This window comes from Mauremys reevesii, linkage group 7 (assembly GCF_016161935.1).
Source record: "Mauremys reevesii isolate NIE-2019 linkage group 7, ASM1616193v1, whole genome shotgun sequence".
Taxonomy (NCBI): Eukaryota; Metazoa; Chordata; order Testudines; family Geoemydidae; genus Mauremys; species Mauremys reevesii.
In genome coordinates this window covers 93,961,116-93,985,876 of record NC_052629.1, presented here as the reverse complement: position 1 = coordinate 93,985,876, position 24,761 = coordinate 93,961,116, and the positions used below count along the sequence as shown (strand labels likewise).

Here is a 24,761-nt window from a genome sequence, read left to right as displayed (position 1 = left end):
TGTTCACTCTGGAATCTAATGTGAAATTAAACAGGAGGGGGTTGCTTATGCTGACACCCATGGATTTAAAGGGCAGCTAGGCCTTCAACTGAAACCTAGTGGTGGTATTTTTAAGTGACACCATTAGCCAGTTCACCCCTGACCAGAGAGGAGGAAAAAAAGAGCGCAGTGGGGAGATGGCAGGTGTGGGGCCTAGTGTATACCACCCACGCCTGGGGCCATGCCCATTTTCATGCCTGCTAGTGAGTAGGCAGAGAGGGTAACAAGCAGGCAGCTACAGAAGCAGCTAAAGGCCCACAACCATAATTCCTGGTCAACTTGGGCCAATGTGCAGGGTCCTATAACCCAGGGGTTTGCAAACTGGGGGTTGGGACCCCTCAAGGGGTTGCAAGGTTATTACATGGGGGGGTGGTTATGAGCTGTCAGCCTCCACCCCCCAAACCCTACTTTGCCTCCAGCATTTATAATGGTGTTAAAAAAAAAAGTGTTTGTAATGGATAAGCGGGGGTCACACTCATGGGTTTGCTGTGTGAAAGGGGTCACCAATACAAAAGTTTGAGAAACACTGCTATAGACAATCGCTGTGTTTTAGAGCCCTCGGAGGCAGAGACCACAGTGGACCTGCTGGGAGACCCAGAACACTTAGAATTTCCTATGGGGCTCTTGGGCTGCAGTTTGGCCTCTGTAGCTTTCTGAGCAAACATTACCATCCTGTGTCACAAAGGCGGAAACTTCAGCACAGACAACAGAAACAGTCCCGTGCCCCAGTTCCCTGCTCTAACCTATTAGATCTCACTCCTTTCCCAGCACCAGACAGCTCAGGAGTCTTGCTTCTCAGCTGCTCTAGCTGCTTCACCGTACCCTTTTCGAGCCGGAAAAGAAGCCAGAGGTCCTAGCTCCCAGCCCCCAGTTCTATATCCCCTCCCGCTTCCCAGGGCTGGGAGTAGAACCTAGCAGTTCTGACTGGCAGGGTCACCTCTCCTCTGCTCTTTGTATAGTGGGCATAAAATTAGAAGCACTGTCCCTACAAGACCTTATTAGCCCATTGTTTCTATTAATACCCAGGCTCATTAGAGCTTGATTAGGGACACAGGCTCTACCAAACACAGTTTACTGGCATAGGGAGGGTCCTGGTCTCTTCCAAGTCTCCCACACCCTCAGGCCAGTTAAAGTTTCCCCGTAAGGATCTTTCCGGGTGATTTCAGAGTAAGGCATGATGCTGGGCAGAATGTGGAGGCAGGAGAAAGATAACCCGAGTGCTAGGAATCCAGAACCTCTGGTTACGGGGCCAGAAACCCAATCCACCAGCAATCCAAAGCAAGCGCTAAAGGCCATAGAGCCTTAAGGCCACTTACAGCCCCACCTCCTGATCAGGGAGAGGCAGAGGGAAGGACCAACCCCAGCAGTTATCTGAGCCTGTTTTTTCTTCCCCCTGACTCAATAGAATATTTATTTGTTGTAAATCCACAGTATAGACTTTTGAACTTAAGTGGCGCAGCCTGATGAGTGCATTATGCTGCAGCCTTTGACTTCTTCTCGTTTGCTTTTGTGATTTTGAGCATGGCGCAGGATAGTATTGCGTTGCATTGTCTTGGCATATGGATTCAGTTTTATCATGACTCTCAGGTTCTTCAGAGGATTCTTCTTGTTGGCAGGTAGAAAACCTTGCTGGCTTGATATTGACAAGAGTCCAAAGAAAGATTAGATGACTGGAAACTGGTGCAATTTCTGTGGGAAATCAGGATGGGCTCTAGGATGTGAGGAGGGGTAGATGATTTGTAGTGGGGTAGCAGCTAGGAGCTCTAGTCATGCAGCAGGACCCCATTGCACTAGGCGCTGTACAGAGAGACCAAAAGACTTACAGCCTAACACTAAGACAAGAGAATACTGAAAGCCAGGGGAGTACGAGGAAACAATGAGACAATACTGGTCAGCACCCAAGGCCGTGATCTCTGCACACCAGCAGCCCAGCCCCAGTCAATTTTTTTGTAGGACTATCGGCAAAGAAGAATTTTGAGGAGAGAGGAGGAGAAACAGGTGGTTTTGCAGGTGTTTACGGGGATCTCCTCCCAAGCACAAGGGACAGCTTCGGAGAAAGCACTAAAGGGCTTGTTTGAAAACGGAACAAGTGGTGGTTGATACCACAGGCTGATCAGAGGCAGGAACTGACAGCTCACTAGCGAACGAGAGATGGGGTGGGGATAGGCAGTGAAGAGCTTTGATGATGAGAAGCAGCTTGTATTTGACAGGATGGAGAAAGGGGAGCCAGTGGAGGGATGTAAAGAGGAGCAGGGAAGATCAAGTAACAATGGGAACAACTTACTTTGAGATGTGGTGGATTCTCCAGCACAGAGAGTTGTGCTGGCAGCCCCACTCTAGCTCAACCACCAGATACGGGCAGGTGGCAGAAACCACTGGGTGGGATTTTGCATAGGAAGATGGACTTGATGATCTGAAGAGTCTCTTCTAGCCTCCAACCCTATGAAATACCAGCCAAGCCCTTGAGGGGAAGGTATCCCCACGCTAAAGCAAAACAGCCTGTGTCCAGCTCTCCCCGCAGTGATTTGGATGGCAAAGAGCCCCAGGCACAGGCCAGGACCCCACTGCACCAGGTGCTGTTCACACACAGAAGAAGACAGGCTGTGCCCCAAAGAGCTTCCAGTCAATGTGGCCATTGCTTTTATTGTTAGCAGTAGCACCTAAAGGGTGGGTTGGTGGCTCCTCCCAGACATTAGGGGAGGAAGCACCACAGTGCTTGTGGGGAAACACAAGAAGCAGGCCCTGGGAGTCAGCACTGTCAGGAGCTGGGGGAGGTGTCAACAGCTCAACAGTCAAGTGTGTCGCCCCCCACACTCCCCACTGCAAAAGTGCATTTCTTTGCTGGGACTGGAGACTCCTGGGGCCCATTCTCACCTCACCATAAGTTTCCTGTGTGAATGCAGGCAAGAGCCGCATTCCTGGCTGTGTGCAAATTCCCCATCTGTAAAGTGGGGGGAGCCCCTTCCTTTGCCTGCCTTGTCCATTTAGATTAAAAGCCCAATCCAAGCTCAGGGGTCCCCAGCAGGGTGGGTGCCACCAAACCCCCCATGACAGCTGTCATGCCAGGTGCTGGACAGACAGGGCAAGAGAGAGTCCCAGCCCCCATAGAGCTGCCATCTAGAGAGCGCAGAAGAGAATGGGAAAAAGAAATGAGCATTATCCCCGTTTTACAGATAGGAGCTGAGGCCCAGAATAATGAAGCAACTTGCCCAAGGCCCCAAGAGAGGCTGTGACAGAGCCAGGAATGGCAAGAGCCTCACACCCAAGACAACTCTCAGGCACACTAACATTTACAAGGCTCAGATGAGTGGTACCAGGGGATTTGCACACTTCATTTCCATTAAAATGGGGGTTCTCAAAGTGGGGGGTCAGGACCCCTCAGGGGGTCACAAGCTGTCAGCCTGCACCCCAAATCCTGCTTTGCATCCAGCATTTATAATGAGGTTAAAAATATTTTAACAAGTGTTTTTAACTTATAAAGGGGGGTGGGGTGTCGCACTAAGAGGCTTGCTATGTGAAAGGGGTCACCAGGACAAAAGTTTGAGAACCACTGCATTAAAATCAACCCACCCTGGGAAGCTAAAGCCCTTTTGGGAGCTTAGATGATACCAGACCTGACATCCAGGTAAATGGGTGGCTCCTCAGACTGCACTAGCTCGAATCCTGTCCTGCAGCACCAGGGGAGAAAGGAACCTTAGACACTCTCTCCAGCTGTCCACCCTCCTTCAGGTCACATTAAGTGATGGGCAAACCTGGGGGTCTACAGCATGCCAGGATCACCCTGCTTTTAACAAAGAGCTGGGGAGGGGCCACTTCAAGTTCTGAATCCCAATAGGAAGAGGAGGAGTTTTGCTGATCAAATAAACAGCCTGTTTTCTCTGCAGCGCTTTGGCAGCCCTCATCTCCACGACTGCCTCCAGAACCACCTCTGCTGGCCTCATTTATATTCCAAGCATGGCCATACTCACGAAAGGGCTCCTTCGCCAAAGCTTTTCACACATCAATAGGTCACAGATCAGGGACAACAGGAAGGGGACATTTCTGCCACACTCAGAGGAACTTCCAGTGCATGGGTAGATTGCACGGTCTTTTTTGTTTCCTGATCTGCACAGTTCTACTTCACCAGCCTCCCACATTTTAGCAGAAACAAGGGGCTGTGGAAAGTAGGAGTCAATGCTGGCACAGCAGTGGCTTCAGGGTCGGACATGGGGCTGCTCGCAGCACCCCATCATTCAGCCATGTCATGACAATTCCAGCCTTCCCCCATGACCATGGGTAATTGAGGTATTGCCTCAGCCCGTCCCAAACTCCACCACTGCTCACTGCCTCTGAAGCAGCTGAACTGCAGGAGCAGACAAGCTTTCACTCTCCCGCACTTAAGCCAAGCTACGTGGAGTTGAAAAAGGTCCGCTAGAGCAATAGACTTCAGATTCAGGTAGGCCTACAGGCCCTGACCAATACGGCGCACCTCTACCCCCACATCACACAAGGTGCAGCTCAAGCCCAACTGAAAGAGAGAGGCTTGTCATGCCAGTGACAGTGCACATGTGGTAAGAGTCCCTGCTTCAAGTTTACAGCCGAGACCCAAGCAGGATCACCATTTCCAATCACAAGAGGAGTCTAGCTTCCTGAGCCCCAGACAAAAGGGTGGGAAAGGAGACAGGCACAAATGTGTCTTACCCACAGTCGCGTAGTGGATTATTGGCAGAGCCAGAAATCAAACCCAGGTGTTCAGAGTCCCAATACTCTGTCGCATGGGCCACACCACCTCTCCCCACAGATCATCTTCCTCTTGTAAGGCAGGAAGAAGGGATGTGTTTGGGCACCTGTCACAGATTGGTTTTGCTTCAAAAATTTTCCTGTTTCAAGGGTCTTGGAAGCTCAAGGAAGATGATCAGCAACTGGTGGATACCTCTTCTGACTGGGATCTGTGTGGCTTAGATTTAGGAGCCAGGACCCCTGGCTCTATGGGCTCTGGAAAGAGTGCCCCCCCCACTCCCTGGGGCTTAGAACTGGGGGACACATGGAGTCAGGACTCCTGTGTTCAATTCCCAGCTCTAGGAGGGGAGTAGGGACTAGGAGTCATTGACAACTGGGTTTTATTTTACACACACAAAAAAAACCACAGTAAGGCCAATAGCTGAATAAGGATTAAAACCAAGTTGAGACCCTGATAACAAGAGCATAGAGTTACATCAGGCTGTGAAGAAACTACACCAGCAGGTTATTTCATAGTGGCCCTGAGACAGCATGCCAGAATGACAAGAGGGCCCAGTGACAAGAGTCTGACAATTACCAAGCTCCTGTATCTTGGCCAATTTCACTAAAGACAGAGCAAGGAACTGGGCACCAGAGGACCCGGTCCCACCCCCAACCCTGCATGTGATCTTGTGGATAGGTATTCCAAACATGGGGGGGGACGGGACGGGGACACACAGGGGAAACGGGACTTAACTCTTGGGCATTAAAGTGCACTGAGATTAAAGTGCTATCCATGTGATCAGAGCAGGCAACCTAGCTGCTGTTTGGTAACTGCACTGAGTTTCTTTTAAAGGAGTCAAAGATGGAAGGAGAAGCTGATGTTCAGCACCACACAGCAGAGATTCAGCCAATAAATAGATCTGGACTGATGTCATTTTGTCCATTCACACTTGTTAGCTTTTACACAAGTGAGAGGGAATCCATCTCCATTTTACTACACCGCAGTCAACTGTGCCCATAGTACCACTGAAATGCTGTATCAGAGCTAGATGATCAACTGAAATATGTATATGCAGCCACTGTATGCTTTTCCTGAGCCAAATCCACTAGGGAAACTGGCACCATGCAGGGATATTCTGCTGATCATACCCAAACAAATGATGTGCAATGCTTGGAGGAGGAAGAGCACACTGCAGTGAAGTGGAAGAAATGCTCCTTAGGGGACTAGTTTGAGAGGTTCAGTCATCTCTGCTCACATCTGCCATGGGGACAGTGGTAGTAGTGACTGGATGAACCACGCCACCCAGTATTGCCTTGCAAGACTTGGTGTTTTAGCTAGCCCTTGGCTTAAAGGAGTGGACAGCACTACAGAGCATGAAGTATTAATTGAGCCAGTGACCCTTTAATGGGTCAATACGACAGCAGATCACGCAGCTCTCCAACCCTGTCCCAGCAACAGGAGTGTCAGAAATATCCTGCAGTTGGATTGCTGCTGTGGCACTGACCTCCAAGAGCAGCAAGGACCCTGTTTGTAAGGCTGAAGGCCTCAAGAAAAGCTGAGCTTTCAGGAGCACACACTTTCCATACAAATGTGCAAGGGATCATACCCCCAAACCCTGCTTTTAAGAAATATAGCCCAACTCCTGCAGTGGAGCACAGCACCACTTGTTGGCAGATGGTAACGGGTTTCCCCATCCAAGTCCACAGAAAATTAATTAGGCCTTTATAAAAAACTGCTTTTATTCATTGGAACCTCCCCTCTAACGCAGTTTTATTCATACACAAAAAAGCAGTAAGAAATGGCTGCGGGTGACTGAACGGAAGAGCGTTTTACACATTATCATCAACAGAAATCGCTCCAATTTGGGGGGCAAGGGGACCCCAGACCACAAAACATTCAGATGTTAGAAAAAGATTCTAGGCACATGGCAAGTGAAAAGCAAATGGACCTTGAGTGTATGCAGTAGCAGGGCCTTCTCAGTGCCTACTGAAACCTCAACTACCCAATTAACCACTAACAACTCGCTACTGCCCCCATGGGGCATTCCAATACCCACACTTAAGAGGACAATGGACCCCACCCCTCCAGCATGCTTACTACTATTGTGTGGTATAGTAGCCCCTTGACAGAAACAATCCTCCCCAAGCCAAAGCCCTGACTTGGTGTATTACTGCTGGGGTTCACAGGGCCTAAAGATCAGCTATGGTACTTTCCTGCCTCTTTCCTCTGGTATGAAGTCATGTCCAAGGAGATCTCTAAAATCCATTTGCTTGCCCCTTGCCCGCATTCCAACCTACAGGCACTAGCAGTGCTGGAAAGAGTAGACTCAGAGAGCATTGCTCTCCTCAGATGGATTTAAAATCTAAGTCGCAGAGAGAGAGAGAGAGAGAGAGAGAGAGAGAGAGAAAAAAAATAAAGTAAACAGGTTCACAATATGGAGCCAGCGTTCCGACCGCGTTCTTCAAGGGAAGAGTTGCGTCGCTTCACAGAACTGTCCGTTCTCCCAACATGGCCACCAGCCAGCTACAGGCAGGTTCCTGCTGAGGGAGTGTCCTCGCTGCATTCCCAGAGTCCTCCAATCTCACTGTGGGAGCCCCGGCAGCCCCTGCTTCAGAAGAGAGACTCCGTGCTACAGTGCCCTGAGAGCTAGTGTGGATTCTGCTACCGAAACACCAGTCGGATAGGAATCAGACATGACAAAGCCCCGAGCCTTCATTCTGAATAGAGTAAGGAGGAGGGTGTGAGATGTAATCTCTGGCACGTTCCCAGCAGCCTGGCTTCACGTGCCTCTCCCCTCCGATTCCTGGCTCCATAAGGTGAGATTCAGCATTTTATGAGACAATTGAATAGAAAAAAAATCCATCCTTCAGTTCTGTGGTGGGGGTGGCGGAGGTGCGGGGGGCATGCCGAATGGTGGCAAGGCCGGCACCCCCATCCCCATCATAGTGACGAAATTAGAAGGGTCCATGGGGGGCGGGGGAGGGGGCGGGGCGTACATCATGCCCGCGGAGCCAGGCGGCGGCGGCGGCGGAGGAGGCGGGGCCCCGGGCGGCAGCGGAGGCTGGACCCCTGGAGGCAAAGGGACCATGGAGGGGTTGCCTTGCATCTGCGGGGCCCCCGTAGAAGCCGCCACCGCAGCCCCCTGCTGCTGCCATGGCGGGATGGACCCGGTGCCAGCGCTCGTGGTGGTGGTGGTCGTCGTATCTGGGATTTAAAGAAGAAAAGGGTCACTTGAAAGGATCAGGGGTGAAACTCGGAGTAACTGCAGGTAAGGGAAGTGTCAGCCTCGCTAAAGGGACTGGACTGTCATGGGATGCAGGCTCACCACATGCACAGAGGACACTACTGTTCCTGGGAGTGTAGGGAGCATTTTCTGGTGTCAGTCAGGGCAAGGGAGTCATATGGAGAACTCTACATGCAGAGAGCTATTTCCATCTTTGCTTTGGCACAGCTGATAGCTGGGCAAGTGGGGTGCAGGAGTGTAGCTCCCAAAAGCAGCAGGGGGAACTAACTGCTATAACGGTGTTTCCTGGCCAATGGGCAGCGGACAGCAGCAATGGGGATGTGGAAATTGTACCACCCCAGCCTCTGCAAACATGCTGCCGTGCTCCCACCTCCCCTACCCCTCCTTCTACACCCATGTAACCATATGGGTGAGTGGGGTAGTGTCCCTTTCTCGCACGCATGCGGGATGGGGATGAAGGTAAGAGAATTGCTCTTACTCACTTTGCTGCCATGGCAAGGGAGTACTGGACGCCATACTGCTGCTGGGAGGTGGCGGCGGAGGCTGCTGCTGCTGCTGCCATGGGGGGAGAGGACCAGAGGGAGGCGGGGGAGGCTGACCACTGGGCGGAGGGGGCGGCGGGGCCATCATACCCATCGGCGGCGGCATCATACCTGCAAGGGAGAGGGGCGGCCGATTAGGGGCTGGGCATCGAGGCGACACGGAATTGTGACTTGGTTATGGGCTTGTGACACAAGACACTCACCTTTTCCTTGATGCAGGCGATAGACCCCAGAGCCCACAGGCGTATTTCCCAGGTACTGATCTTGAGGGAATGAAAGACCGCAGCCTTAGTGCCAGTTAATGAGACTAGGAGATTCTCCCCCTTCTCCCCCAACAAGTCTACTCATTAGCCAATAGCCCTGTCCACAGACAAGAGCCCATGCAGACACTGTAGCGCAGTAATACTCAAACTGTGGCTCTCCAGCCTCAAGTGGCTCTTTAATGTGTCTTCTGTGGCTCATGATATTCAAACACTGATTTAATTAACAACCAATCAGGATACTTTTACCAAGTTATCAACTTGCACTAATTTATTAACGTATTTGCTGTGAGAGTGTGCGTGCATGTGTGTGTAAAAACACTAAATATTTTTCCTGTCATTCACATTGCTGTGGCTCTTTTGGGTAATGCTGATCACTAACTTGGCTCCTGAACCCCTGAGGTCTGAGTATCTGCTGTAGCCTAAACCCTGAGGCTGTAAGGATAAACCCTTCTGCTTTGAGAGCGAGCATGCTGATTAGTGGAGTGCATCTTAACTACAGAGCACTCCCCCATGGCCAAACCCCAACACCAGTCCCTGCCCACGCCAATCCCCACGTACCCGCAATGCCTTGGAATGTACTTACCCATGTGGTGGGGGCCTGGGTGACCTGGAGGATGTGGCCCCTGGTTCATGGGTGGATGATGTGGCTGCATCCAGGGTGGTGGGCCATTGGGATTGTGCTGCATTGGATGGCCACCATGCCCGCCCATGTTGGGCATGGGGTGGTGGAAGTTGTGAGGCCCACCTGGACCCCCAGGTCCTCCATGCATCCCATGGTAGGGCCGGTTATCAGAGGGGCCAGAGTTCATCCACGGAGGACGGTTCTACAGTGGGGGAGAAAAAGGAGCTATTCAGACATCCCTTTAAATACAATCAAAGCCATCTTATGTACTTCAGAGAGGAAAGGTGGAACCAGACTGCTAACTATTAACTGTCGTATTACGGGAACTACAGGGCAGGACCAGACTTGGAGGGTCCATCTAGTGTCATATCCTGTCTGACAGTAGCCAGAGACTTCAGAGGAAGATGCAAGAAACCACACCCTGCATCGGGCAGATGTGGGATAACCTGCTTGACATTAGGTCTCACCCTGTTCCTTACCAGTTATAGACTGGTGTAAGCTCTGAAGCAGGTGGTGTAACATCCCTGCCAAAGCTTGTTAACATTGACTACTGTAACTCTGGATATTCTTGATATCTGTAGAAGTGTCCAATCCTTTTTGAATGTAGGTCACTTTCTGGCCTCAATATTATGGCAATGAGTTCCATGGGGCAATTATCTGTAGTGTGGAAAAGTATTTCCGTGGCTCGTTCTGAAATAGACACCTTTCAATTTCAGTGTTCCCTTGTGCTTGTACTGTGAGCCAGGGAGAACAAAAGCTCCTGATCTCCATTCTCTAGGTCATTCATGTATAGATCTATGTTCTCTAAACAATCCCAACGTTTTCATTCTCTCTACATGAGAATTTCCAACCCCCTCAACAGAGTTTGGAGCACCCAAAAATAGGACAAAACCCAGAACTGACTGCACAGTTGTTTCTCTCCCTATGAGCCATTCAAAAAAAAAAAGGGGGGGGACTGATTCCTGTCACCACCACTGAAAAGCTGTGGGACGGACACCGCAATGCATAGGGATGGAGAAAAGGGGCTTATTGTAAGGTGTTTCCTTTCAAGCAAATACTAGTAGGTGAAAAGGCCCAATCACTCACGGGAGGAGGTGGGTTGTTTCCTGGTCCTGAGGGTCTGGGCCCACTTGACAGAGGTGTATTGGTGGGGCCAGAGGAAGATCCCACAGATGCTGGGACTGGAGCTTCTCCCAATTCTGCCATCAGGGACAGGTATTCTTTGTCCATGCGGGCTTTGTCCTGAGCAGACTGAGGGTCACCAGGTCTGGAAGCAAAAAGTAACATGCCACTAAGCCAGTGGTTTTCAACCTTTTTTTTTGGTTTGTGGACTCCTAAAAAAATTTCAAATGGAGGTGCACACCCCTTTGGAAATTCAACCTGTGGTCTGCAGACCCCTACCATAGTAGTTTTTAGTCTAACTGAACAGTTGCACGTGCTTGACACATTTGATGCAGCATGAGAAAGGGTGTTAAATTGTGGGCTTCTATGGTAATTGCAACAATTTGGGGGTTTGACCTGTAGGTGGGGGCATTCACATACTTTTAATTGATCGGAAAACCAGAATGCCTTTTCTAGGATCTAATTTTTTTTATTATTATAGTCACCTTTCACAGACCCCTTAGATAGTCTGTGGACCGGATGTTGAAAATCACTGCTCTAAGCCACACACACCAGATACCAGTGCTATGGGAGGGGAGCGGAGTCCACTGTGAAGGACAGATGGATCCAAAGCTACACCACTCATCTCCTAGGCTTCATATGGAGTAAGCTGTCAAGCAAAATGAATACAGAAAACTGCTACCATGGATTGAGTGAGTGCCTCCATCTAGCCCATTATCCCATCTCCAGCATCAGCCACTAGCCGCTGCTTCAAAACGTAGGTACCAGAAACCCTACAGTTAAGAAATAACCTATCCCAGGAAAAGTTCCTTCATCCCAGTCAGAGGCTGGTTTGGATCCCCATTTCTAATCCCCATTATGTATTGTATAGGATTCGTTTCCAAGCCAAATATTGCTAACTCCTACCCCTTCCCTGGGTATTGTGCTAAGAGGAAGACTGATTTGTCAAGTGCTTCTGTGTTGGATAGTACATAATTTCCTAGGACTAGGAGGATGGTCTGCTGCAATTAGCTACCAAGACACCCTTCTGAAAAGCTATAGCATTCCAGCCACAGAGCCCATCTGCTACACAAATGATGAGCAGGCACAGCTGACAGAAGATTGCTCAAACAAGCTGGCCTGGGAGATTTACCTAGAGAACTTGCAGTCAGAGGCAATGTGTCCAGCTCCTCCGCATTTTGTACACACAGTGGTGTTGGTGATGCTGCGGGTCTCTGCACTTTGCCATGGCCGCAGGATCCTAAGGAATAACAGCATAATTAGATCAGCTTGACACTCAAGCAGCAGTAAACATATGCAGCTGCACTGACTTTGCTACTTCCAGCAGGCAGGTACTTGCCTGTTGTCATCTTCCCGCAGCGTTCCATTAAGCCGGGCCAGCTCACGCAGCTGCATCTTCCGCAAGTCGTTCTGGTCTTCTGGTGTTTCAATGCCTTGCTTCAGAATATTTCGAATCTGGAAGAGACATGTTGCTTAGTGGTATTGAGCTCAAACCCTCATCTGCCTTGGAGAAATTCAGCTCCCAAACTCAGGTCTACACCACTGCTAGAATTCCAGCTTCCCTACAGGCCAATGATAAAGCCAACCCCCTCATTCCAATTCCTTTACTATGTCCCACCATATCGCTCCTATGAGTGGACTGCTGAGATTGAATCTTCCTCCAAAGTTCCCAGACAGGTCTTATTTATTTCATAGAATCATAGAATATTAGGGTTGGAAGGGACCTCAGGAGGTCATCTAGTCCAACCCCCTGCTCAAAACAGGACCAATCCCCGGATCTTTACCTCAGTTCCCCCAAATGGCCCCCTCAAGGACTGAACTCACAACCCTGGGTTTAGCAGGCAAATGCTCAAACCACTGAGCTATCATCACCTTGCCTCTTTAAAAGAATAAAGCAAGTATGAAGAGCAAGAGGCTGGCAATGGATTACAATGCAGGAGGCAAGCTTGAGTTGAGTTTCCACGATGTGATATTTTACCGCAGCTGAGACTGACTCCCCAAAATGTTTTCGGTTTGACCATCCCGAGCTTTGCATTTATACCTGTTCCACAGCCTTCTTCACATTCTCCATGGTGTTGGCAGTGACCAGAGCATGAAGAGGCTCATCTTCTCCAGGCAGCATCTGGCCATCTTTTCGGCCCACCTTCCCTTCCTTCACTGACCCCTTCCCCCGGATCATGATCTTGGCATTGCATTCCTTCTCAATATTCTTCAGTGTATTACCTCTGTAGAACAAATGGTTGCGTTATTCCCATGCCAACTTGGGGATTTCTCCACTCCCCCCTGATGCTACTTCACTCCCAATGTGACTGTATCACTGCCCCAAGTACTCCTCTTCATGTGAGGTCAGTTTTATCCCAATAAACACCCTGTTTAGAACACTTCTAGGGGTATGTCTACACTTAAACCGTTAGTGCAGCACAACTGCAGCTGTAGCACTTCAGTATAAACACTACTTATACCAACAGGAGGCAGTCTCCTGTTGGCATAGGTAAGCCACATTCCCAAAAGGCATTAGCTACATCACTGGAAGAATTCTTCCATTGACCCAGTGCTGTCTACAATAAGGGTTAGGTAGGCATAAGCACATCTCTCAGGGGTATGGATTTTTCACACTCCTGAGAGATGCACCTATGCTGGTGTAAATTCCCAGCGTATATCTAGCACTAGGTCAATGCCAAGCGCACACTCCTCAAACACAAGGAATATTTCTGCATTCCCAGAGAAGGCGTAAACACACTATGTCAGACATGCTATCAAGGATGTCCTGTCAGAAGATAACATGACAGGCCGTCTGTTTCAGTGCCATGAAGTCCTACATTAAGATATGGGGGCTTGCATGGTGGAGACTAGAACTGGAATAGCTTCCAAGCACCCACTGGGCTGCAAGGCGATAAAGCTACTTGGAGTGTTTTGCCTTTAAAATCCCATAGTACAGTCAGCGTGGCTCCTGAATAGACATGCTTTGAACCATTTTAAAGGCTGCCAGTTCTGCTCTGGTCTTGATGTGCTTTTACCAGCACCATCTCTCAAGCATAAGCAAATAAGCCAGCACTGTCAAACTCTTGGATTCCAAATTTGATCACCTCTGAACTGCTCTCATTTCACAGAGAGTAGCAGCAGCTCACCTGGGTCCAATCAGAAGCCCCACAAAGTTAATCTCAGGATATTCATCCTGTGGGATCATCACCTTATCGCTCACTCGGGTTGCTGGAGGCCTGAAACAAATCAAAAAGTGAACATCAAGACCTGCATATAGCTAGTCAACAAACACCTCCATAAGGAACCTGAGCCAACTGAGATCAGAACTCTTTCCCCAGTTCAGAATGCATTGGTAGTCCAGGGAAACACAGTGGCTATACACTTTATAGCAGTGGTCTCCAACCTTTTTCAGCCCAAAAAATCACTTTTTGAATTTAAGGGCAACCCAGGATCTACCCTGCCCCTTCCCCCAAAGCCCCATCTTGCTCACTCCATCTCCCACCATTGCTTGCTCTCCCCCACCCTCACTCACTTTCACCTGGCTGGGGCAGGAGTTTGGGAGAGGGTGTGGGTTCTGAGGGGTTTGCAGTGTGGGAGGGAGCTCCAGGCTAAGCCTGGGGCCAGGGTGCAGGAGGTGAGGGGTGCAAGCTCTGCTCTGGGAGGGGGCTCAGGCTCAAGGCTGTAGGAGGGGGTTCTGGGTGCAGGAGGGTGTCAGAGCTGTGGTTTGGGGTGCTGACTCTGGGAGGGGGCTGGAGTGTGGCCTCCCACCAGGCAGCACTTACCGCAGGCAGCTCCCGGTTGGCAGGGCAGCAAGGTGAAGGTAGATTTCCTGCCTGTCCCGGCCCCACGCCACTCACGGAAAGGGCCAACGTGCCCCTATGGGGGGGCATGGGGCACGTAGCTCCGCATGCTGCCCCTCTCTGCCAGCATCACCCCCTCAGCTGCCAATGGGAGCTGCGGGGGCAGTGCTGGCAGACAGGAGCAACGCACCAAGACCCCCGCACCACCACCTCCCTCGGGACCACGCTGGCTGCTTCCAGGAGCAGCACGGGGCCAGGACAGAGAGGGAGGAAGCCTAGTGGCAGCCTCGCTATACCACCGGAGATCACAATCAACTGGTTGGTGACCACTGCTTTATAGGCAGATCCCAAAGAACTATTTACACAGCAGCACTTGTGCAGAGGAAGCTGTGACCATCTGTAATAGGGCAATATTCAAAACTTGGATTTTGGGACAGGATGAAACCATCCAGGAATGACAGTGCAAAAGCCTACCCATAACATCTGGCAGGATCTTCTCCCTCCACTTACTTGTAATCAGCTGGTGGCTTGAAGTCTGGGTTGAGGGCCACCATCTCTGTGATGAGGTTATGCCTCTCCTCCTCCAGCTTCTTGCGGGTGCGGAACTCACGGGTATTCAGGCGCTTCCCCTCACTATTGTAAATGGGCTCGGGGGAAGGGGACCTGCAGAAAACACCCATGGTTATTCCTCCTGTGGTCAAACCCAAGTGGCCACTTACAAGTACAGCTTCCCCTGAACCCTAGCATAATTTAGGCAAATCAGAGCTAAATGTGCTATTAAGACCACAGGAAAGGAAGGTGTAAGTTCATTCATGCCTGTCTTATTGCTACATGGATAAGGAGGTTGCAGCAAAACACTGTATGCCACGAGGAGGGGGGAAATAAGGTGCTTTATGGGAGTAGCAAGGCTGTAAACAGCTACAATGACAGCAACTCTGCCATGAGTGTGCTCATGTATTTTAAAGGGGAAGGTGGAGAGAGTTAATTCGCACGGAGAACAATCTTTCCAGCTTCACTACGCAATGCAGCCATGAGTTTAGAGAGACTCCTAACGCAGGAGGTAATGCAGGTTAAACGTGGACTTTTAACACCATAACAGAGTAACAAAAGAGATTAGTCTTTAATCAAAGGTGACTAATCCTGCTGGCAACACCCATTAAATCTAGTTCACTGCCCCAATGTAGAGAGACGGTCATGGCTTCTGTCCTGGCTTTTCCATCATTGTGCTGGCAGCTTCAAGGCCGACTCTAAACCTGTTTTCTGCGTTAAGGCTTAGAGGCTGGGTCAAACCGCCTTTTCTTGGTCCACAGTCTGGACCTGTAAACCTCTATGGAGAGCCCTGTTTTCTCCACAGGGTTTAGATGCCCAGAAAGCAGAGTATTTTTTTTGTTTGTTTTAACAGCAAAATGTTGTAAAGCTAAAATAAAAGAGTCAGTTTGATTTACCACAGCTGTGTTTGCGGTAAGAAAAAAAATCACACTCCTAGAAATTTGATTACGTTATGGACCTTTTTTAAAACATGAAGGAAAATTTAGGATTAGCTGCAAGAAGGGAAGAGATTATGTGGATCAGGTTATTAAAAAAAATACATCCCAGAAGTAATCAGAAACCTACACCCTTGTTTTAGGTTAAGAGAAACTTTTTCTAGCGGGTTAAAGCAAGGATTAAAATCAGTTGATCCCACTGTCTTCTGAGCCTAAAGTGAACCATCAACACATGGAATAAAAGGTCAGGTTTGATCAGGACTAATCATGTCTAAATTACACCTCCATTTCTAGGATTTGAATAAATGTAACACAGTCCAATAGCAGAGAGAGCAACACAAAAATACAAGATATCCCCCTCCCAGCTTGCTTTTACTAAGCATTTTAAACTCATGTTAGCTAGTAGTTGGTTTAGAAACACATTTTAAAGAATTCAAGTAACAATGAATTATTAAATGGCTTAACTTTGATATTACACCTTCAGAAATTAATGCTAAAAGTCATTTCATGCATTTGATTCTGTTGAACTGCTGAGGAGCAATTAAGAGTTAAGACTCTTCTGTAACTGAATCAGAAACTCCAATAATTTTTTTTTTAACCCACTAACAAGTTTGATATTTGACAGATCAGACAACTTTGACTTTGGGCTCTTTTGCTGAACTGATCATTAAAAATGTTAAAGACTGTTACAGCAATGCCTCGCCTTCACAGGAAAAAATAAAGACACCAATAACTCTCCCCTCATCAGTCTGGGTTATTGTTCACATAACAAATGCCAATCTGTCAGTCAAGTTAGGACAATTGCTCCAACTCAATCTTAAAAACCAAGAGCAAGGGAAAAAGGATAGACTTTACATCTATTCCCTCCTGACAATGAAAGGATAAAAAACACCATCTTTCAAAGTTTACTAGTAACTTGTAATAATGGTTAAAGTTAATAGTCAAAAAGACACTATGCAGTGTTGCCCTGTAATGTAAAAAGTGCAATGGGAGTGCAAAATTTGTGTGCTAAAGAAAACTAGTTATTGCAAGGTAATAAGGCATAATAATTTGACTCCTAGCAACGCTAAACAAAGATGCAGAAGTGAATGGCTTTAACATTCATGACACCATTTTACTGATCTAATACACCTTCAGCTGGGTAGAATTCAAGCCAAAGAAGGTTTCACTCCCATTTTAAAAGCAAAACTACTTCAGTTGTGCTAAATGCTATAACACAACAAATTCAGCTGGAAGACTGGGGGGGAAAAGAGGGGTTTACTCCCCTCCGGTAAACAAACCAGACTCTGCTGTTTCATGCTAACAACCCAATTACAAAAATAAAGTGGTTAAACGCTGTTACTTTTCAGAATGTCACTGAAGCCCAACATAGCCACAGCTGTCCAAAACCCTACTGCAACGTTTTCACTTCAAAAAGAGTAAATGAGGCTGGAATTATCCCACCACCTTGAGTCCCCAGAATTTCCCGATGTTGGCCAATGCTGTACAATAGCTGGCAGCAAAGAAATTGGTTAGAAAACTCATCTGGCTTTTAAAAAATCATCCTCAACCACCAAGCAGAAAGCTCTGCCAAGCTCTGATCAGAGTATGTTTCCAGGCTGCTCAAACTCAATGATGCAAAAACAAAAAAATAAAATTAAAATAAAATAAAATAGTGCTTAAAAGTTTGCAAGGTGAACCTGTGAGAAAGACCTCTAGATACTGGGCATGTGCACAAGTCAGACTCTGAAAAAGTAGATTAATTGGCTACCTTAACTTCCCTTAAAACAAGTCAGGTTAATTAAACCTACAGGCTTAGAAAATCAGAAACAATGATATACCCTTATTACCCTTTTCCCTGTGGTTTTTGTAGGGCTAGAATTGGTTCCATTCCATCTTCCCTAACAGAAAAACCCCAGCTCTCCTCCACAAAGAGCATTGCAGTCATCTGACTAGAGCAGGATTGTATTGAACTGACACATTATGATGCCACCAAAAAAATGTATTAAAAAAAGGTAAAAGTGTTACTGTCAGCTGGTTAAAACTGTTTCCCAACCTGTCCTCTGGGTTAGGGGGGATGCCCAGGTCTCCTGTGCGCAGTTTACGAGTCAGGTCTTCAATCTGCAGTTGCACTGGAAGAAACCAGGTTAGGAAAGAAAAAAGGATGGAAAAAAGACATTGTTACCAAAAAACATCTCAAATCTTAACATCAAAGCATGAAGAACGGGAGACTTTGCAATGGACGACTGATATTGTGAACAAATCGAAGGAGACCCACACAATGTTATGTCAGCCAGCTAAGTTCAGCAGGAATCCAGAAAGGCCCACATTGATCTTATTTACATCTAGCTAGCCTTCTTCAAAGAGGATTATTAATTAGAAAGCAAAGTGCTCAACTGAAATGGGGTTAGCAGAAAGAACTGTCTGATCTCTGAGACTACAACCAGCAAGTCACTGGAAGCCAAAACTCTTTCTGACTTGCTAAAGCTGGTATTAGATCCGGACCTAATGGAAGATGCCTTTGCAAGCAATTCCACTGTCCTACTGGACTTCTTCCCATAGCAGAGTAACAATTTCTGTAAATATCAAAATAATTTTACTGATGGATTTCAGAGCCAATTAAAAATGTGACTTGAATTAATGTTGCTGAAGTCAGACATACCAGTTTAGAAAACGTCACATTTCTTTTTCTAAGACAACAGCACATGGGCCATGCACCTGTGCATGTCTTTATTCTTAAAGAGAACTCCTTAAGGTAAAGGAAAAACAAACATACAGAAATTGCATGCATTGTACCATGCTAACTAACCCATATGATGTACAGACTTCAAAAGGCCTGCTGCCGTTATAGGTAATGGAGAAGGTAAGTCAGAAAGATTCAGGGTTCGATTTTCATATGGTAAATTACTAAAATGTACAAGCAGTTTAAGCTTGACTCAGTTCTGGGTGCCTGATGCTGTACAAAAGAAGAAAGATCAGGATCTCTGAACCCTGAGTAATGTGATTTGGTTAATTTCTGGAGAAGCTGAATAGCATGTGGTGGAGAGGGGTGCTAATCTGGTCCACACTATTTCTGCTCAACATCCCTCCCCCATATTTTTAAATAAAAGTGCTGGTGTTATACTTGCTTCTTACCTTAGCATAGACTGAGAATTCTGAGCTGCAGTTATTTTATCCAGTTGGCAGTAGTTTTATGCTGGTTCCAATTTAAGATGTTAGAGATTGCCTCATTGGCAGAAACCTTGCTTTCCTTTTGTGTGCTATGTCTTGCACTTCTAACTCCCTTCAAATGATATTTAGAGCCTCTAAGAAACTGGGACACTCACTGTCCTTGCACACCAATCATTTCCCTTCTTCAAACTTTCTTCAAGCAATCCTGGCTCTGCCTATCCCCCAAACCTCACATCTCTCCTCTTCAACCCCTCATGTCTCCCTCTTCCAAATTGAATCCCGTTTTATAAGTTATGCACACCTTATAAGCTCTTTGGGGTATGATACACGTCTTAGCTTTGTTGCTGAAATAGCACATACACACAGGGCTCTACACAAGTAACAAAACAGCAACTTCAGAAAATCTGGAAGTCAGACTATTCAGGTCTCATTTCTCTCTGTAGAACAGTAGTTGTCAATGCAGCTAACTCCTGGCTCTTCCTTTAAATATCAGATATTTGTGTTATGATACTGGATCAAAACTGCTTTATATTTCTGCCTAGAGAAGATACTCTGGTACAGAAACTGACAGAATCAAGGGCAAAACCCACACTGTCTAGAAACTGACTTAGCAACCTTGACAGTGAACTATTAACAAAGTGAACCATAACCAGTTCTCAGCACTGCTGTGGGTGAACAAGATGACTAGTTACAAAGCAAGTCAAAATTCTCAGTGGTTATGCAGAAGAAAGAAACCAAGAATTATTTTCAACCCCAGGGAGATGAACTGGATCACCCTGTCTTGTGAAGAAGAGCTTGCTTTATGTAAAATGCAAGGACTAGAATTACATGTGACAATGCAAAGTCTCAGATACATTAGGACTTTCTTGCCCTTGTTCACCCTCCTGGCTTATATTTGGTAGTTCATGAAATTTAGCATCACTGTTTGCAATTGAAGGCAAAGTTAATGTTAAACCTTGTATTTATAAACCAAGTCACTTAAACATTCTTATTCCCATACAGGAATGGTGTAGTCCCAAAGACAAATCTTAACCTTTGAAATTTCCTGTTTTCACAATTAACATTTCAAAACCCTTCATTCCCATAGGTCTAAGCAGTATCCCTTTCCCAGCAGTTTGTGTGCATGTGAATACAGAGCTCATTTAGCAGAGCTCTAAACTAGAAGAGATGCTGAAGGTTTAGATTTCTTGCCACAAAGAACAGAAGCAACGTTTCTCAATTTCCCTCTGAGAGCAAAACCAATATGACCAATACCACCTTGAACACAAAAATTGAACTTCTACAGAGATCATTTTTTTTAAAATTAAGCAGCCCAAAAGGAAGTCAGACTAGGTTTGAGGGGATTTCTGGTGCAAGGCTGTGCTGTGAAAGAGGTACCCGCTTCCCACATAATACATTCAGTTTGAAGAGGGACTCTGACGCAGTGTTCTCCACTGGAGAGGTAATCCTAGAGGCCCCACTGACCGTAATGAGATTACTAAATAGATGTTGAGAAGAGAGGCTAATATACTTAGAGAAAGGACCACCCCACCCCTACAAAAACTATTCTAGGCATTCCATTTTCACCTTGCCTGTGGAGAACACTACTCTTGTCACAAGCACGACAGGGGAGCTGCAACAGTGCACAACTGAGCAAAAATGTGTGAATTACTGATTTGAAGTTATGGAATAAGGCCACAATAACCTGAAGTCTAGAAAAAACACAGTTAACTTTCCAAATACTCAGCAACCAGAAATAGTCTCAGGATCACCACTGATAGCAGATCAGATGAAAAAAAGGGAAGAACGTGTATTTACCTATATAAGCTCTCTCTTGCTCACGAGTGAGTCCAGGAGGGATAACAGTGGGCATTCCTGGGATGACGGTCTTCTGCTCCATGGTGTCTTGGTTCCATCTGCTTCTCTTCCGCTTCTTATTAGGAAAATCTAAGGGCAAGCATCCTTCTTTAGACACACTTTGTAGAAACACCTTCATGCATACAATTTGACTTAATACATACATCTTACATAAGCAATAATTGCTGCAACACTGAGCACACAGAATTCCCTTAAGTCAGAAATACTGTCAAGGCTACCTATTCCTTTCAATACCAAATCTCTCATTGGGATGAAGAGCGCTGCACACAAAAGGCAGTAAGGTCTAGAGGGTAGCACACTGAACCAAAATTATATTCTAGTCTAATCATGGACCTGCCATGTGACTTTGGGCAAATCACTTCACCTCTCTGTGCCTGTTTCCCCTCTCACCCCTTGTCTATTTAGCCTTTAAGATCTTACTGTCACCATGTTTGCACAGCACCTAGCAGAGTGGGAGTGCTTCTCTGTTGAGGCCACAAGGTGCTACCATAATATAGATAATAGCAGCACGGGCAGAAATTTATCAGCAAATGTTACCACATTAAAACTTGTTTATAATCAGCAAATCAGCAAGGGGTAGAACCAGCAGTGAGATTGAAATTCAACAAAACAATGGTATCAACTACAAAGTTATGCCCCTCCATAATGCAAGACAAACGGAAAACAGGCAGATGCTTCAAGATCACCTTTCCAAAGCAAAAGAACTGCTGCTCTCCAATCCAACTAACATTTTTCTAGTCACTTCAGCCACCATTTTTAAAGGGAACGCTGCAGTTCTGATCTTCATCAGCAAAGCAACATGGCTGCCTCCCACAGCACGATTTCACATTCAAGTCTCTCTGCACACATTACAAGATCCCTTAAGGTAACAGTAAATATTCTAGGGATATTTACATTGGATGATGTGATTGGAAACTATTAAAACCCCACAGCAGTTTTCCTTGAACAGTAGTGTAGGAAATTGTTACTCCTCCCTTTTTTTTTTTTTTTAATGATGCTGATCTACGACTTGCTTTCACACAGGCACAGCCAGAAGAGCATGCATTTTGTCGTATGATTTGAATGCATTTCCAAAATGTGCTCTTCTAGAAAACATTAGAAGCTTAACAAGATTAACTATCCCTAATAATCTAGCTAAAGAGGGAGACTAATAAAAATAGGAAGTTAAAGAGACCAGGGCAGCCTTTATCCTCCATTTCTTCCCAATCCTACAGAGACCTCCATTTTGGTTGTATGAGTATTTGCTAACTCCTACAGATAACACCAGGCCTTGTCTCTTCCAAGAATACCCATCTCAGGCTGTTCAGTGCCTTAGGGACTGCAGTTATTTTGTGTCCAAAGTTCCCGACTAGCACATGCCCACATGTGTTATCTAGAACCCCCATTTAAGTTACCAACCCCCAGATCTGTTTACATTCCCTTCTTACCCAAAACCCGGTCTCTCCAACCAATTAAGAAGAATGTTCTCTTCTTCATTCCCTCCCTCAGAAAAGAGCACAGCCACCACCTCAATCCCATCCTGGCCCCCGGCCACATTTCCCTACATTTGGCAGGATTCAGATCCTTTTCTCCTACCGTGACTCATTTCCCCCCTTTCCCAGTCTACTCTCTACCTACTCCTACTATATACCCCCATCCCACCCAACCCTTTATGTGCCCCCAAATTCTTTTCTCTCCCAGAGCACCCATCATCTCTTCTTCCCATTCTCAAATCTACCCCATCCCCCTACAACAGTCTTATAGCCATCTCCCATCCCATAAGCCCTTAAACCCCAAACATACCCCATTACAGTTTCTACCCCACCCCACAATTGCCAAAATTATAACCACCCCTAAAATTCAGCCCCTTCAACTCCCATGGACCATCTCAAGCGCCCCCCCCCATCCCTTTGCTTTTCGGTGCAACGTTCTCCAAACTTGCCCCCTCAGCCTATGCTACCAACTAACCTCAAAAAGCCCCAAGCCTACCCCTTCACCCCTTAGCACTGCCCCATCAGCGTATCCCCCACCACTCCAGCCCCTTAATTTCCACATCTCTTCCTTACTGAGCCTAACTCTACTCTGTATCCCCCATTGCCCTATAGTTCCTCTACATCCCTGCCTCGACACTATCCATATAACTGACCCCCAACCAACCCAGTTCTTCCTCTCCTCCCTCCATTTCGTCCTGCCCCTCACCGTGATTACTGCCCCCTCCCGGGCCGTTCTCATCCTGCTGCTGTTGTTGCGGCGGCGGCGGCTGCTGCTGCTCGTGGCCCTGCGGGGGCGGCGGCGGGGACGGATACCGGTATTGTCCGTACTGAGGAGGGGGCTGAGGCCCCGCGGCCTGAGGCGGCGGCTGTTGCTGCTGCGGGGGAGGAGGCGGGGGTGGGGGTGGCGGGGGCTGCGGCTGCTGCGGCGGGGGCTGCGGCTGGGGCGGCGGAGGGGGCGGGGGTGGCGGAGGAGGCGGCGGCGGCAGCGCGGCGAAGGGGTAGGCAGCAGCCGCCATGGGGCCTAGCAGAGCGGCTTGGGCCTGGCCTGGGCCTGGGGGCGGTGGAGGTGGGGGTCCTGGCAGGACCAGCCCTGGGGGACCTGGCGGAGGCATCGGGTAGCCCGGCTTCCCCGGCGGTGGGGGTGGATGGAGCTTCCCTAGCGGCGTGGCGTTGGCTCCAGTCGCCGCCATTAGCGTCTCCTCAGCTCGCGGCGTTCGCGTTTCGCGAACCTTCCAGCCTTTGCACCTCATAAAGCTGCTCGAAAGCCATTGGCCGCGGAGATGTCGGTCACAGTCGCGCGTCCTTCCATTGGCAGACTCTTACGTCCATTGGCCTTCCGCGGCGGCCCATTGGCCTAGCCGCTCTAGTGAAGGAAAGCGATTGGAGGAGAGCAGTCGAGTGGTGGAGGCAACGCGCATAGGTCAGCTGAGATGTCACTCTGCAGCGAACTGCGGTGGGAATGGTTGAGAGGCAGGATGGGTGAGCAGCACTGGGGAAAGACAAGTTATGATTGGTTGACTGGGAACGTAAGGCGCGGTACTAGCTGTATGGCACGGTGGGCGGGAGTCTAGTTGAGTGCCCGTGTTGGTACTGGATGAAGAGACGGAGGGCGGGCACTCGGGGTGGCGAGCCGCATCGGGATTGGTTGGGGAGGGTGGTCTTGCCACACGCGCAGTGCGCCTTAGAGATTTTGGAAAGGTCGTTGGAAGACCCCGTACTGTGCGGGGGTGGTTGGCAGTGACGTTAATGCGGAGGGTCGCTCTCATTGGGTAATACGCAGCGCGGGCGGTCATGAGGGGGACTGGGGCCTATCAACTAACGGGGCGTTCCTTCTCTGATTGGTGAGTGACAGGGCAGGAGCGAGGCAGGGTGCTGAGTGGTGACCTAAGCCCCAGTCAGTGTTGGGAGTAGGGGTAGAGACCCCTCCCCCCACTGCTAGGGGCTCATAGGAACCACCGTCTTTCACGCTGCTGGGAGCCCATGAGGCTCATGGGAGCTAGGCCAGGGGAAGGCTGCCCGGCTGGGGGGAGTGTTAACTCCCCGCACGCACCAAGGGGGGGCGTGGATGGGGGCCACACCTTGCAGTCACTACTGAGCATGCTCAGGCTCGATCACCCCCCCCCCCCCGCAGGGCCTTCGGAGGAGCAGGTTAGGAGCCAAGATAAGTACCACGGTAATAGGCCCCGGGGGCACTCACGGGAGTCCTTGCCCCCCCCGCTGCAGCCAGGGCATAGGAGTCACTGAGCAGTAGGCTAGGGGCTGATCTAGTGCCCTCTGCTCCTTTCTGGCTCCCTGCTCAGCAGCTATTTCTCCTCCACAAAACTCCTCTGTCTCCAGCCACTTCCTGCTGTGGGGCTGCTTTTCACTTGCAAGGAGAGCATAGTCCCAGCCCCAAAACAAACATCAGTTCTGGTGTTTTCCTTAGCCCTGCCCAGGTCCCAGTAATATTGGGTGGAGCTCTGTGCCCCCATCCCCAATTCTC

General features: G+C 48.3%; 1 protein-coding gene across 7 annotated transcripts; it reads right to left on the bottom strand.

Annotated features, from left to right (window-relative positions):
• Window positions 1-6,455: 6,455 nt before the first annotated feature.
• On the bottom strand, window positions 6,456-23,617 carry SF1 (splicing factor 1). 7 transcript variants are annotated; one of them, XM_039546586.1, is made up of 13 exons: window positions 22,986-23,617; window positions 20,748-20,876; window positions 17,836-17,911; window positions 14,827-14,979; window positions 13,663-13,752; window positions 12,576-12,759; window positions 11,874-11,989; window positions 11,667-11,774; window positions 10,499-10,679; window positions 9,374-9,614; window positions 8,731-8,790; window positions 8,468-8,638; window positions 6,456-7,945 (listed from the first exon to the last, which is right to left on the bottom strand). In XM_039546586.1, the coding sequence occupies exons 1-13, from the start codon at window positions 23,527-23,529 to the stop codon at window positions 7,608-7,610; spliced, it is 2,391 nt and encodes a 796-aa protein (XP_039402520.1). In that variant the 5' UTR covers window positions 23,530-23,617; the 3' UTR covers window positions 6,456-7,607. The 7 variants fall into 7 exon arrangements, with proteins under 7 accessions (XP_039402520.1, XP_039402521.1, XP_039402522.1 ...); XM_039546587.1 differs by having other exon boundaries at window positions 8,464-8,638; window positions 22,986-23,616; XM_039546588.1 differs by having other exon boundaries at window positions 8,731-8,785; window positions 22,986-23,612.
• Between the last annotated feature and the right edge of the window lie 1,144 nt (window positions 23,618-24,761).

Bases quoted from the DNA above. Each gene is read 5' to 3' on its own strand.
- SF1 (XM_039546586.1), bottom strand. From the start codon at position 23,529: ATGAGGTGCAAAGGCTGGAAGGTTCGCGAAACGCGAACGCCGCGAGCT. The intron at 14,980-17,835 runs GTTGGGAAACAG...TGTTTTCTGCAG, and splicing joins CCCCCTAACCCAGAGGACAG to GTCCCCTTCCCCCGAGCCCA. The intron at 11,990-12,575 runs GTATAAATGCAA...TGTCTCTTCCAG, and splicing joins TGAAGAAGGCTGTGGAACAG to ATTCGAAATATTCTGAAGCA.